This window comes from Piliocolobus tephrosceles, chromosome 5, assembly GCF_002776525.5.
Source record: "Piliocolobus tephrosceles isolate RC106 chromosome 5, ASM277652v3, whole genome shotgun sequence".
In the NCBI taxonomy this organism is placed as follows: Eukaryota; Metazoa; Chordata; class Mammalia; order Primates; family Cercopithecidae; genus Piliocolobus; species Piliocolobus tephrosceles.
In genome coordinates, this window is record NC_045438.1 from 32,145,403 (window position 1) to 32,159,825 (window position 14,423).

Genomic DNA, 14,423 nt, shown 5'->3' on the forward strand with positions numbered 1-14,423 from the left:
GAAATTCCAGTATTGTGCAGTTTTTATTTTTAATGAGGTATTTTTAATTATTCTATCTAGGAGATAACTGCATTCTCATTATGCTTTGGGCCTTTGAGAAGAGGCACTGTCACGAGCATAAGCCATTTTCATACCCGAAGGCAGCCTGATACAGTGGAAAGATCCTGCATATTAGAGCTAAAAACCTGAGTTCAAATCTTAGCTCTACCATCTCCTGCACTGGAACTTATGCAGGCTCTTCAGCCCCCACTGCACTTCAGTTTTCTTGTCTATAAAATGGGTATAGTGATTTGTATTAATTAGAGTTGTTTTAAGGATTAGCTAAATGTACATCATCTAGCATGTAGTAAGCTCTCAATAAGTATTAGTTATATAGTGGTAAATAAAAAGGTGATAAAATGATTTTGTAATGATAGGTTTAGTGATTGATAAGGTATAACCATAATAGGGACTACTGTGCAAATTACTACTGAAAAGTTATAACCACTAATTTATTATTTATCATTATATAAATAGACTGCTCTTCAGATCATTGTTGCTATTGAAAGATAAGTCGAACTTGGATTTCCTTTCTTGCTAAGAAAACAATCCAAGTTTCTTTACTTTCTGTTTCCAACATTTACGTTTCTCCTCTGAATCTTCCAGCCGATCAAGTCATTAATAAATCATGGATACTAAATTAACACAGAGCTCACTGAGGGTCTGGTTAATTCTGTTCATGTGGAAAAGAGCATAATCATTACCGCATGGTTTTTCTATCAATTAATTGCTTTTCTAACAGAATAACATTACTGACTCGTGTGATTGGTGGGTACCCTATGACTGACTGTTCTTTTTTGCCCTTTGGCTAGTCTTGAGCTTTCCTCTTTGTAATTTTCTGCTTGCTTCTAAGTTATTTAACTGTGTCGTTCATTTCATTTATGACCAGGAAACACAAGAGGTGTTAAGTAAAAAAATAGCTTAGTTTATTTCCTTGCTGCTGTGGTATATGTAGTAAAGCTTTGCCAACAAAGGGAAAATATGGTGTGACCAAATGGGTAAAACTTTATTATCACCCCCATCACCCTTATCGCATCTAATAATGATAATAATGTGTACTAGGCCACTTTGTTACCGAGCAAAGATTTTGCCAAAATACACCACTGCCATGTAGAAATAACATATTAAAAGAGTTTTCAAAAGATGTAGATGTTGCTGTATAAGTCATCTCTTTTTCTGTGCTTATCTCTATAACATATTAAAAATTGTTATACCTTTAAAAATAAGAAGCCCAACACCTGATAGCTCGTGAGTGTTTTTTAGAGCTTCATTGAGTGCTTCATTTTCATTCATTGTGTGAATGAGCCCATGGTTTCTCTACTTTAATAGGTCTCCATTGTATTATTATGCAAAGTTAAAAATATCTTCCTGAGAAAAATAAAATATAAGCTAGTAAATTTCTCTGGTATCATTCTGATTCAATGTGCTGAAGACTGATGATGATTCCTTATTTCCTATTGACTACGTGAGAGTGTGTTTAGGTGAATTAAAAATACAAATATGTGTACTGCTGTTTCACTTTTTAAGGTTGACTGCCTTTAAAAGCCAGATGTGTGAGAACTACCTTGGCCAGAGGATTTTAGATTAAATCCTCTAAATGCATGCCCCTTTAGAAGCTAAATTAACAAACTCTCTTCATCAACTTCTCAAGTTTTCTCTTGCATGCCCATGGTAGCTAGAAAAATCACTAGTAGAACGGACAGAGTCTTTGACATAAATTTAGAAGTAAAACTCACATGTACTTATTCTTCTACATAGTGTCTCTTCTTGCAGTCAAAACAGAGCCCTTGAACAGCAGTGAAACCACAACTACGACTGGAGATGGAGCGCTTGACACTTTTACTGGGTCAGGTAAAGCCTTTAGCTCATGTGTCCTTATGTACACATAGGGGTGCGTCCACATCCTCCTCCCTGGGAATAAGCAGCATAAGCATCCAAGCTCTTAGAACTTTGATCTTTATAAAGCTAGAAACAAGTTCTTATTTTTTTGAGAGCTAATAGTCATAAGCAGTATGCATTGTTATAAATTCTATTTAGAATAATATTGCTTGATATTGTAGTTGACAGCAAAAGTTCCATGACTTTCTTATTACGGATAAGTAAACTTAACTTCCTTCAAAGTTATTTTATACAATGCTTAATTAATTTAATAATTAAGTTGTAGTAGCTGACCTTTCTTCTTCAACTTACCCATTTGAATTACATAAAAACTACCTTCTGTTTAACATTCAAGATGTAAAACTATCCATTTGATTCCTTCTAAATAACCTTGTTTCCTCTCTGGGTTTAAAAAACTCCTCCTGTGTAAGCAGCTGAGTGACAAGTATTAAAGGTTAATGGGCTGCAGGAGAGCACATGCTGGTTGCATTAGAACCCAGCCTCTGAGAGTGCTCATATGCTTCAAAGAGAACAATAGCATGTCTTTAAACATCAATCCCTTTAAAATATAAATACCTGATAACTCCCAGCTGGGCACAAAGGGCATGAATTAAGTTGATTCAATTAATTTTTTTTAAGTTACAATATTTCTTTGGCTTATTATCTGGTGAAAGGATTTTTCTAACCTGAGGAGGAATGGGTACATCAGAAAGAAGAACATTAAACGTAGGAAAGTATCTGTGGTAACTGAATCTCGGTTCTGTTATTCTACTTTAATACATTTTACATTTTACATTTATCCATATTCTCATGTTATAAGGAATTTTTATAGTACGTTTTATGTAAAAATAGTTGAGATGTGTCTTAGAGTATTATGTCATTATAGCATATATTTGATTTTACAGATGATCTAATTTCACTAGTTCACACCGATTAGAAGCAGTTGCTATATATTTACATAAATATTAGTACTCTAAGAAAGAAATACTAGTACATAAACTTTGCATAGAGACTCGTGTGTACTAATCCACATCTTTTCTAGCAGTTTACCTGCCTCTCAGGAGATAAATAGTTACCAGTTCAGTATTCTGTATTGTACACTTTCCATAGGTTTTATAAACCTTCTGCAAAATAAATCTATATGAACAAATTTTTAAGGAAAAGAATGGAGTTATTAATTTATTGCTGATATACTTCAGTAGTATACTACAAGTTCATTGAAAGCTGAATGACAAAACCATAAAGTGTTAGCTCCAGAAGGAATTTCAGAGCTCTCTGATCCATTTTGTAGACCAGAAAAGTTAAAAGTGGTTAAGGCCATACAGTCAAGGCCTCACAGCTGGTTGGTGGTATGAGTCTAGAACCATGTACTTATGATCAGCCCCTGGGTCCTTTCTGTAATACTCCACCAAAAAATAGATGGAAAAAGAAATAGGTATGAACACTCATCCTGTCTGAAATTCACTCATATTATCTTTATAGATATTTTCTGAATTTTTTAAAGAATTATCTAGGGATGTGCTCTCCAATAAGGTAGCCACTAGCCATATGTAGTTACTAAAATTTGATAAAATTAAAAATTTTGTTTTTTATTTTCATTTTCACAGCAATAATGCAGTAAGTATATTTTCAATAATATTAATAAATTTTGAAAATCATCAAGTATGACTAGAGGTGTTAAGTTCTCAATATTTTCAGCAACCAAAATTTAACTGAATTTTCAAGTTTAAACACATTTCAAGTGTTTAACAGCTGCATGTGGTTAGCAGCTACCATATTGGACAGCTCAGATACAGAACATTTCCAACTCTGTGGAAAGTTTTATTCTACAGCAGTGATCCAGGGCAGGGATGATCAACATCAGCACTGTGAAAGACTCGGGCTGATTATTTAGTGTGGGAAAGCTGTCCTCTGCACCGTGAGATGTTTGGCCGCATCTATCCCAGAATGCCAGCAACACTCCTCCAGATGCTTCTTTACTGAAGAAGCAACCAAAGATGGCTTTCTAAAGACAACCAAGAATGTATCCAGACTGTTTAAATGTCCCCTGACAGGCAAATTCTCACCCCCACCCACTTCTCATCCCGTTGAGAGTCACCAATCTAAGATGGCGTGATAATAAGAATGAAACCTTAAAATTGCTTTGACACCATCAGAGAAACTGACAGTAGACATTAAACATTTATTTAAATTAATTTTCAGGGCATTTCGAAAACAAGCTGGTTTGCTTACTGTTGTATGCAGAAATGATGGAATGTAATGAGTATATTGGGTAATGTTTATGATTAATCAAATGACAGTAGGGAATAAAACGAAGGTCTTTCAAGTTTGTACAAGATATTCCAGAAATCATTCTGGAAATGAGGTTGCCCTTTGTGAGAGCAGTCTTTACTTTGATCTGCATAATTTCCACTCACTTTAATCCAATTTTATTGTTGTTTTCAGTTATCTGCAGGTTTCTGAATTAGAACAAAATGTATATATTTTAGTAAAGAAACATAAACTTTCCTACATTAACATCGTAGTTTTCTGAGCCAAAGGTTTTGTGTTCTATTTAGAAAATGAACATATAGACGTTAATAGAAAATTGTAAAGGTTAGTTAAGCCTTTATAGTGTTGTGAATACATTATTCTAATGATATTTAGATTTATCATTAGAAGAAACATCCTGTATATTCAGAATTGAGTTCATGTATATGGGTTTTTTTCTGAAATGTGTAATTTTGGTCTATGTCTTATTTATTAGAAATTACTATAATGAATATTTATCTTCATTATTCAGTGTCTCTTTGGAAAAGCCTTCTATTTCACAGTATTGATCGTAACTAATTAGTATAGCCCAAGTCTTGAGTATACCAAGGAGAAATTCTGTAAAGAAGAGATGAAAGAATATATAATTAAGCCTCATTTAACTATATTTCTGTTAGAGTATTTGGTATTGTGAATTGATAAATTAGAATGACTATCTTTGGAATAACACTATTATTATGAAATGTACATTTAATGCCCATTGTGTAGTAGAACAAAGAGTCTGTTTTCATTAAGTTGATTTGAAAATGTTAAAACATTCTTTAAGTTTTAATAAATATGTAGAAAATTAATAGTTTATTGGTTCAATTTATTTTCAATACGTATCAAATTCAGTTAAGTTTGGGTTGCTGAAAATATTTAGAAGTAACAACTTTAGTCAAATTTGATGATTTTCAAAATTGACTAATATTCTTAAAAATATACTTACTGTATTATTGCTATGAAAATGAAAATATTCTTTCCATATTCAGAGCTTATAGGCAAAATAACATTTTAAACACATTAAATTTTATGTGTTTGTGAAGCACATCACAAGGGTACTTGTGATATATATAGAAATATATCATGTTTCATAAAATAGTTAGCAACCTAAACCTATTTGTCACTTTTACAATTCTAAAAGTTTAGCTCCAGAACTATTATGAACAACTTAGAAAGGACATAGTACTTTGAAGTATAACTATGATTGATTAGACTAAACTAATTCCAGCACTGCATTGTGTACTGCTTTAATCTTTTTGAAAAGTGAATGAACAGCAGATGGCCCAATAAAGACACTCTGTGTGCTCACGCAGTGTGGATTGGCTCTAAGGGAACTGGCTCACACTTTAGAGTCCATATATTTGCAAAACATCTGTCTTAGTCAAGGCAGATAGTTAAAGGAAAGAGAAACTTCCAAGCTTTTGGATATATTCCAGTTTGGGGCTCCATGTTTGGATGAACTGTTAATAGGACCTGACTTTCACCTTTAAGTTCTTTTCAGAAAAGTATTATCTCTAATAGTTCAAAGTTTATTTGTAAATATAATTGCTACTGCATTTTGTGATTATGTTTTAAAGAAATCACCTATGCTTTCTTTAATTATTACTGGAATGTTTTAGACTGCATTTTTAATTGTTCATCTGATGGGTAAAATGAGAGGAAATAGAATACAATCGTACTGTACTGTTAGAAAAAGAAGTTTGGAACATCACACTCTTCTTATTTTGTATTGTATTTCAATTAGAACAAATATGGAAGAAGAGCGATATGTACATATTGCCATCATATTTGGCATTTTAAAATGTAAAGTTTGCAAATTTTAAAAATTTACCTTTATATTATGAAAGCTTAATTACCCTGTAATCAAAGATATTTATTCATAGCATTTAATATATAAGAGCATACTAATGATTTGAGAAAATGTAGTGGAAGAGTGATAGAGGGAATGATTTGTGAGACAAATGTTTATATCATGCTTTTCGCACAAAACTCAAAGCAGTTTAATTAGGAGAAAATGTTTAGGCAGCTGTTTCTTTTTAGAAAATGAATTTTTGGAAACATGTTTAACACGGTAATTTCTTCAAATTTGTTATGTACACTCCAGTGAAACGTATTTATGAAGCAACCTTTGGTGCACTGGTATTTTTGTGTCTTACAGTAATTACAAGTAGTGGCTACAGCCCCAGATCAGCACATCAGTATTCCCCACAGCTCTATCCTTCCAAGTAAGTGGTCAGTAGATTCTTTCTGTTTTATTAGAATTTCTTTCCAGCATTATCTTTATTAATCTGTATTTGCACAATTTGACAACTTTAAATTGGCAAACATTTATGTCTATACATGTATTATAGTTAGCTGGATAATACTTGGATAGATTAAATATATAGATAAATATCTGGTACAAATTTGAAATAGAGACACCCATGTTTGTCTTGATAATTCCCTTGAATATTTATATATACCTTGAAAAAAATATCAAGCTCAAATTAGAATACATTGCATTTTAATTCAAATTCAAAAATGCTGGCTGGTTAAAAAATCTAAAGAGATTACATTTTATATAAATGTCAACACTTCATAATTATTTGAAATTATGAATAATTTCATTGAAATTCTTTTGTTGGATTTCCAGTTCTAATAAACATAGTTTTGGAGAATATGCTTTATTGTTTTTTATAACTAATATAGTCACTTTATTGAGGACAGTCATAGATATTTCTGAAGTTTAACTATATTGGGCGTATATCTGAATTGGTTTGGAATCAGCCAGACGTGCCAAGATTGTGTATTGCTGATACATACACATTTAAATATAGTATGTTATTTTCTGCAGCATCTAGAATGTCTGCCTTTACGTATATATAGACTAGAGGTTGGATATCCGATGGAGAACATGATGTAAAATGTGGCATGATGAAAGGAATGATGTTCCTTTTTTTTTTTTTGGAAACTTCCTGCCTTTCTTTTTCTTTTTTTAAATTTCCAATTCTTGGGAGCGAATTCTTAGTACGGCTTTTAAATAGACTTTCATAGTCTTTGCATAGCATTAAGTCACTCATGGTGAATGTGAATTTGCTCATGAGCATATTAATAAAGCTAGCGTGTGCTCCATTTTCCTCATCTACATATTAACTGGAGTGCGATTTCAGATATGAGCAAGAATTATAGACCTGGAAGAGACACTAGGTATAATATCTAAATCAAATTTCTGCTTTTACAGATGTGGTATAGACGTAGGGAGTTTTAAATCATTTGGCTATGATCACTAGACTGGCTTGTAGCGGAGCCTGAACTCCTGACATTCAGACTGTTGTTTTTTCCTATGTTGTTAACATTACGGATAAAGAGGATTACGTCCTGGATATTATAGGGTTTCACTGAATCTAGGCTGTCTAAATTAATACACAGTCTTTGTTGCCACAGTAATGCTATTTTTCTGATATTTAGGCCCTATCCACACATTCTTTCTACACCAGCAGCTCAAACAATGTCTGCATATGCAGGCCAGACTCAGTATTCGGGGATGCAGCAGCCAGCCGTCTACACAGCCTACTCACAGACAGGACAGCCCTACAGCCTGCCCACTTACGGTATTTTACATCTTCTGTCTTCTCCTTTGGTTATAGGCAGGTGATCCTGCTGGCTGGTAGCTTTGTATTCTATTGTAGGTTACACTTTAGAAGGAAAATCATCTTACTAATTAAATGGTTTGCACAATCATTTTTCTGAACAGATTTGGGTGTGATGTTGCCAGCCATCAAGACAGAGAGTGGACTTTCCCAAACTCAGTCCCCATTACAGAGTGGCTGCCTCAGTTACAGCCCAGGGTTTTCTACCCCACAGCCGGGCCAGACACCTTATTCTTACCAAATGCCGGGTAAGTAGCTACACATGAAACATGTTTTGGGAGAACTCATTCTTTGAGTGAGACTCACTGGCTTCAGACTAGGAATATCCGATCATGAAGACAGTTTTAAGCTTTATCACAGCTCACACAATTTCTAAAGAAAGACAGATAACTAGACAGAAACATGATGAAATGGTTGAGTATACATCAGACACCAGGTCAGCCACATGTTTGGCGTCTACTTAAGCGATTTAAAAGATCTGTAGCACAAACCAGTATTTTCTTTTCAGTATTCCTGAATTATGTAATGCTGTTTTGATTATACTTAAACTTGAATTAGCTCTTTTCTAAGTTCCATTTATCATTGACCAATTGAGGATTTTTTGTTCATTCCTAAAATTCCTCTCTCCTATTGATAATATGTTGCTTAACAGGACTATTACATAATATTTACTCTCCAATCCTCCATATAGGCATATAGGATCATTACATTTCTTTTAATTTTAGATTCCTATTAAAATTGTGTTTTATCTTTTTATTGTTGTTCTTTGTTTTTCATTTTTTTGATATGGAGTCTGGCTCTGTTGTCCAGGCTGGAGTGCAATGGCGCCATCTCAGCTAACTTGCAACTTCTGCCTCCCAGGTTCAAGCAATTCTCCTGCCTCAGCCTCCTGAGAGCTGGGATTACAGTGTGCACCACTCCGCCTGGCTAATTTTTGTATTTTTAGTAGAGTCAGGGTTTCACTATGTTGATCAGGCTGGTCTCAAACTCCTGATCTCAGGTGACCTGCCCGCCATGGCCTCCCAAAGTGCTGGGATTACAGGCATGAGCCACCACGCCTAGCCATGTTGTATCTTAATGCAATAGTTGCCAAAAGAATTTTAGTGACATAGTACAAATTTTAAAAGCTGGTTACTATCTGTCATTTTGTCTGTACTGAAAATCACAAATTTGGGGCTATATTAACATATTTGAACCAACTGGTATGACATTTTGGTCAATTGATTCAAATGAAATAATTATTTAGATATGTTCAGCTGGAATAGCAGTGCTCTTTTTCCCTAGAATGTAGGTCAAAACATATTTGAATGCATGCTGTAGCCTCAAAAATTCATACAGCTTCAGTTAGCCGTGTGACAGACAGTTTTTTATTTTTTTCACAAATACTTTCATATTGGCTATTCCAGGTCAGGTCAGTGGCACTGATTACATAATACATGACTAGTCAAAACACATTGATAAAACAAGTAATCAGCTACCTCAATAGCCTTTCATTTTAGTTTTTGACAAGCACATTCCATAAGGACTTTTTTTTTTTAAGGAAACCTATAATTGGCAGCTTACTTGTTTTTGCCCTGATTTGAGAAATCATTAAATATCAGACCTTGCAGTAAAGTTTTAGAAGGCCCTCAAACTCTAGATTTGTGTAGTATAAACAGTTCTCCCTTGAGTCTGAACCCTAATTCACAGCTATTTTTGTTCTAAAGAAAAGACAAAGGGAACAAAAGTACAGGGAGTTGCTGTATGTTTATTTCCCACGCTAAAAACCCTGTACAAATGTTGAACTCAAGTGATTTTTTTTTGTATGTAAATGCAGTTGATATGATTTGAAAGTTCCAGTAGTTTCCTGGAGGCAGTCTTAGTCTGTGTAAGATTTTATCATTTGCGTACCCCTGCACTTCTAGACTCTTAACCCTTGGATGTTAGCCTCACTCCTTATGAAGACTGTTCCCATGTGCTTCTGTTTACCTCAACAGATTCAACAGGAAAGGGTTTACCAGCTGTTACAAGAGGAAGAGAGCTAAGCCTATTTTCTGTATAAATGTCTCAACTTCAAATTTCACTGTCTTCGTGACAAATTTCAAAGTGTTTCTCTTACAGAATTCTGCGAAATGAAATATTTTTATCTTTTTACAAGGAATACTTTTAAAATGCAGTTTGTTTTTTACCTCTAGGTTCTAGTTTTGCACCGTCATCTACTATTTATGCAAATAATTCAGTTTCCAATTCAACGAATTTCAGTGGTTCACAACAGGTATAGTAGCTTTTTGTGTTTATGCTTTTAATATGTATTTCAGATTTTTGAAGAGTACTTGGGTTGCCATATATGTGTGTACCCTCCCAGGATAAGGTTTCTTTATTTAAAAATTATTATAACATTTCAGGATAGTAAAAAATTACCTATCTAGAATTCTTGGAATATGTATTATTCTGGCTATTTTAGATTTTTTTATTGTTAAACATTTGTGTTTTAAACATTTATACTGTAGTTGTTTTAATCATTTGGCATGGAATTACAAAATTTATTGGATATTTTCTGTTATCTTAAAATACTACTAAAAACAATTTTATTTTTCTTGATAAAGCAGTTATTATAATGAATATTAATTGGTTGAATCAGTAGTAATTGATTAAAATCAATTATAGGATTATGCTACAGACTATAATAACATTTTCAGTCTTAAAAAGTATCCTTTGTTACTAAACAAAATGCCTCAAAGACTACTGTTGGCTTTTAAATAATTTTTCTATTTTTTAGTTTTATTAATACTTTCAATATTTGATTCCCACTTTCCTCACAGCTGCAGCTTTTTGCTTTTGTCACTGTGCCTGCCTTTGGTAGTCTTTAGTCCTCCTTCTAATTATGTTTTCTTAATATTTTTGTGAGTTTTTAAATCTAACATGTTAGAATTATGTATGAAGCAAGAGTGAATGTCCCTAAATGAGTGAATCAGCTCAGAGTGAGATGAATTCGTGATTTATGTTGACACTTCCAAATCTTTTGTCCGTATTTTTTTATTTTCAGCCACATTCGAAGTAGTTGAGATTGAAGAGTGGCTGACTTCTGGTCTGGCAGTGCAGTATTTTACTTTAGTATAATTGCTAGACATTTATATATTCTAAAATGTAAGTTACTGTACAAGTGCTTACTTTTTGATTTACTGAAGGGATTTTATAACTTGCTTTATTTTAGTTTTATTGATATAACAAAAGGCAGAAAGGAAATTTTGATCATTAAAATAGTGTGAAATATAATATTTTTGATAGGATTAAACTGTAATTTAGCATTAGTTAGAAAAAACGATATCTTAAAACACTAAACATCAGAGCCAGTATATGTATTTTATTTTTTTAATTGAGAATTTTTTTGTAACTTGATTTTACATGTTTATTTATTGGTCCAACAAGCATTTATTGAGTACTTGCTATGTGTTAGATTTTTGGCTAAGGATTGAAGATTCAAAACCGGTAAGTCATTGTTCCCTGCTCTTTAGAAGGATTCAGTCCTCCGAAAGAAACAAATATGAAAATAAGATGGACAGAGGGTGAGATATAGTGAATATAATAACAGAAATATACACTAGGCAGAGTTGTACTATAAGGGAAAAACTACTCTGCCTCTATTTGGAAGGATTAAGAAAAGATTTGTAAAGGAAAAAAACATTTCTTTAAAAACAGTTAATCATAAAACAGATCTGAAAATCTGTGAAGATTTAAACACAATGGATCACAATATAAAATGTAATCTGTATTTGGGACCATGCCTGAGCACCAGTTTGTTGTTTTGGCTAATACCTATTGAGTGCCCATTAAGTGTTAGTAATTGGTCTGTATACTGGGGTACATGAAGGTGGGGCCGGAGTAGATCAGATCTGATTCCTGCCTCATGGAGCTTACAGCCTACTGGGACAAACAGACAATAAACCAGTAAACACACAAGTACAGATTTAGAAAGAGAACAGGCTCTGTTAAAACATCAACTAAAGTATAATTTTGAATAGGGGAGGTTTTATATAAGGCTTCTCTATGGAAACCACATTTAGGCCAAGACTTCTAAGAGTTAGGTGAAGGAGGGCAGTGGTGTTTCAGGCAAAGAAAGCAGCATGTACCAAATCCCTGATGGATGGAAGACATGGTGTGTCACTGAACTCAAAAAAAAAAAAAAAAAAAAAAAAAGGCTGGAGTTTAGTTAGTGCATGAGGGGCAAGTGCGGAAACACATTTGCAGAGATAGGTGGGGGCCTACTCACGTAAGGCCTGGTGGTTTACAATAAGGAATTTGGATTCTGTTCCAAGCCCAGTGGGAGGCTATGATAAGATTTTGAGCAAGAAAATTACATCATTTAATTTATGTTTTGAGAAGATAACTCTGCCACCAAGGTCTTTGGTGAAAGTCAAAAATGGAAAGAGGAGATAAATTTAAAAATGAATACATTGCCTGCAACAGGAAGAAAAAGTAGCTTGGACAAGGGGGACGACAGTGGAAATGAAAAGAAAGGGAGATCTTTGAGATATGTTTGAATATGAAAAGACATTATATTCCCCAGTGGGGAATAGCCTGACCTTTCCAGTATGTAACCTCATCTTCTTCTGCAGGAATTAGTAGGCTAACAGAGCACTTCAGCACAGATGTTTGACTTAGGCACTCTGGGTTCAAATCTAGCTCTGAAACTTATTAGCTGTGTGACCTTGTGCAAATCACTTAACCACTCTGTGCCTTAGTCCCCTTCGATGTAAAATGAATATAGTATTAAGACCACATAAGAGATTATGAGGATTAAATGAGTAAATATATTTGAGCCCTTAGAACAGTGTCTTGATACAGAGTAAGCACTATGTAAACGTCTACTATCACTGTTTTACTTTGAGAGATATTGCTAGGAACTTTGTTTAGATATGATGAGGTTTTTGTTCCTGGCTCACAAGTGGTAGTGGGAAACATTGGATCTTGAAATTTTCAGACTAATAGAATTTTAGTTTTCTGCCATATTACCTGATCCTTTATGATAGTATACATATTTAATTTAAAGATTATTTCTTTTAGTTTTTGGAAACCATGTCAAATGTAGATCTTTGTTTCCTTTGGAACACATTTCATCAGGGGATCTTAATGTTATCAATGATGACCAAGGATTTGTCATCACCGATAACGTTTTGGGCTGACACATGCTAGATATATTAAACACCAATTATCACAACAATTCCTTACTCATCATCCTACTATGTAAAAGGATTTTGAAGGGTGATTATCATCATTTTAAGGTTCTTAAAATTTTTTAATAAAAAGCAGGTCAAGGGTGTTGATTCAGTGCTTTCGTTTATCTCTGTAACAAAGGAGGGAAACTAAATAATTGAAAAGTTCACTAAAGACTTTCAGTAATCTTTCAGTTACTGTAATGACTGGTTTTCTTTGGAGAGTATTAAAGAGTAATTTCTCTTTCAAACACACACATCTCAATTGTTGTTTTAGGATTATCCATCCTATACAGCCTTTGGCCAAAACCAGTATGCACAGTATTATTCAGCATCAACGTATGGAGCGTATATGACATCAAATAACACAGCCGATGGCACACCCTCTTCAACCTCTACTTACCAGTTGCAGGAATCTCTCCCAGGACTGACTAACCAACCAGGTACAGATCTTCACCCAGGTGAAATACTTTTATATGTTTTGCAGTATCTAGTAAAATAGAGAAAGTGGACATTCCGAAAACATGGCTGAAAGCTACCAGATAATTGTTCTGATGTTCAATCTGTGGTAGCATGACTGTATAAGATGAGGTTCTTCTGGCATTCCAGAAGATCCTTCTTTTAGATATGGGACAGATAGGCGATTTTAATCTCTAAATGATGGTGTACATATGAATATGGAGCTTTTACCAGACTCATTATTCGTTTTGTGAAGAGATTGCAACAAAGTTGTAATATTATCTTCCTTGAGTATGACTGATATTATTTCCTTTATGCTAAAGAGACTGCATAAGCCCTTCACCTTTGTAAGTTGTCAGTAGCTCTAGCCAGTGAACATTTCCTACATTCCTGGGATTTGTAGAATCAGTGGTAGGTAGTTTAATGTCTTTGTGTGATCAGTGTGTATTTAAAATCCATTATGTGTTTCATTATCTGAAACTTGCGGTATTCAAATTGCATTTGCTACACATAATTTGACACAGCTGAAGTATTTAAAGTTAAAAGCAAATTTAACAGAGACTCAGCATAATCCTAAGAAAAGTTCCAGGACTTTTTGGAGAAATTATTGAGATGTTTCTAAAATCACAAGGAAAGGTGGATGAATTAGAATAGTCAAAAGTATTTTTAAAAATAAGAACCAAGTTTAAAGACTCAGATTACCTGATGTAAAGACTTATAATGTACAGTAATCAAGAGAATGCAAAAGGATAGACACATACAGCAGTGAAACACAATGGAGAGTCCAGAAACAGATGCATATTTATGCTAGAAAGCAGATTTTTGAATCAGGATACAAAGGCCAGTCTTTGTAAACAAATGGTGCTGGAACAATTGGACATCTGTATGCAAAAGAGGAAAGAATCTCAACTTGTATACAAAAATTAACTCAAAA

At 33.7% G+C, this 14,423-nt stretch overlaps 1 protein-coding gene across 8 annotated transcripts in view; it reads left to right on the top strand.

The window, feature by feature from the left end:
* Positions 1–14,423, top strand: part of EYA4 (EYA transcriptional coactivator and phosphatase 4) — a 291,807-nt gene that overhangs the window by 220,270 nt on the left and 57,114 nt on the right. For 4 of the 8 annotated variants that reach the window (XM_023230723.2, XM_031935543.1, XM_023230724.1 and 1 more), the window contains 6 exons: positions 1,798–1,890; positions 6,368–6,434; positions 7,657–7,799; positions 7,943–8,086; positions 10,013–10,092; positions 13,308–13,473. In XM_023230723.2, coding sequence (XP_023086491.1) covers positions 1,798–1,890; positions 6,368–6,434; positions 7,657–7,799; positions 7,943–8,086; positions 10,013–10,092; positions 13,308–13,473 — 693 coding nt within the window. Of the gene's footprint in view, positions 1–1,797; positions 1,891–6,367; positions 6,435–7,656; positions 7,800–7,942; positions 8,087–10,012; positions 10,093–13,307; positions 13,492–14,423 lie in introns of all 8 variants that reach the window. The other 4 variants (XM_023230727.1, XM_031935544.1, XM_023230722.1 and 1 more) reach the window with 3 other exon arrangements.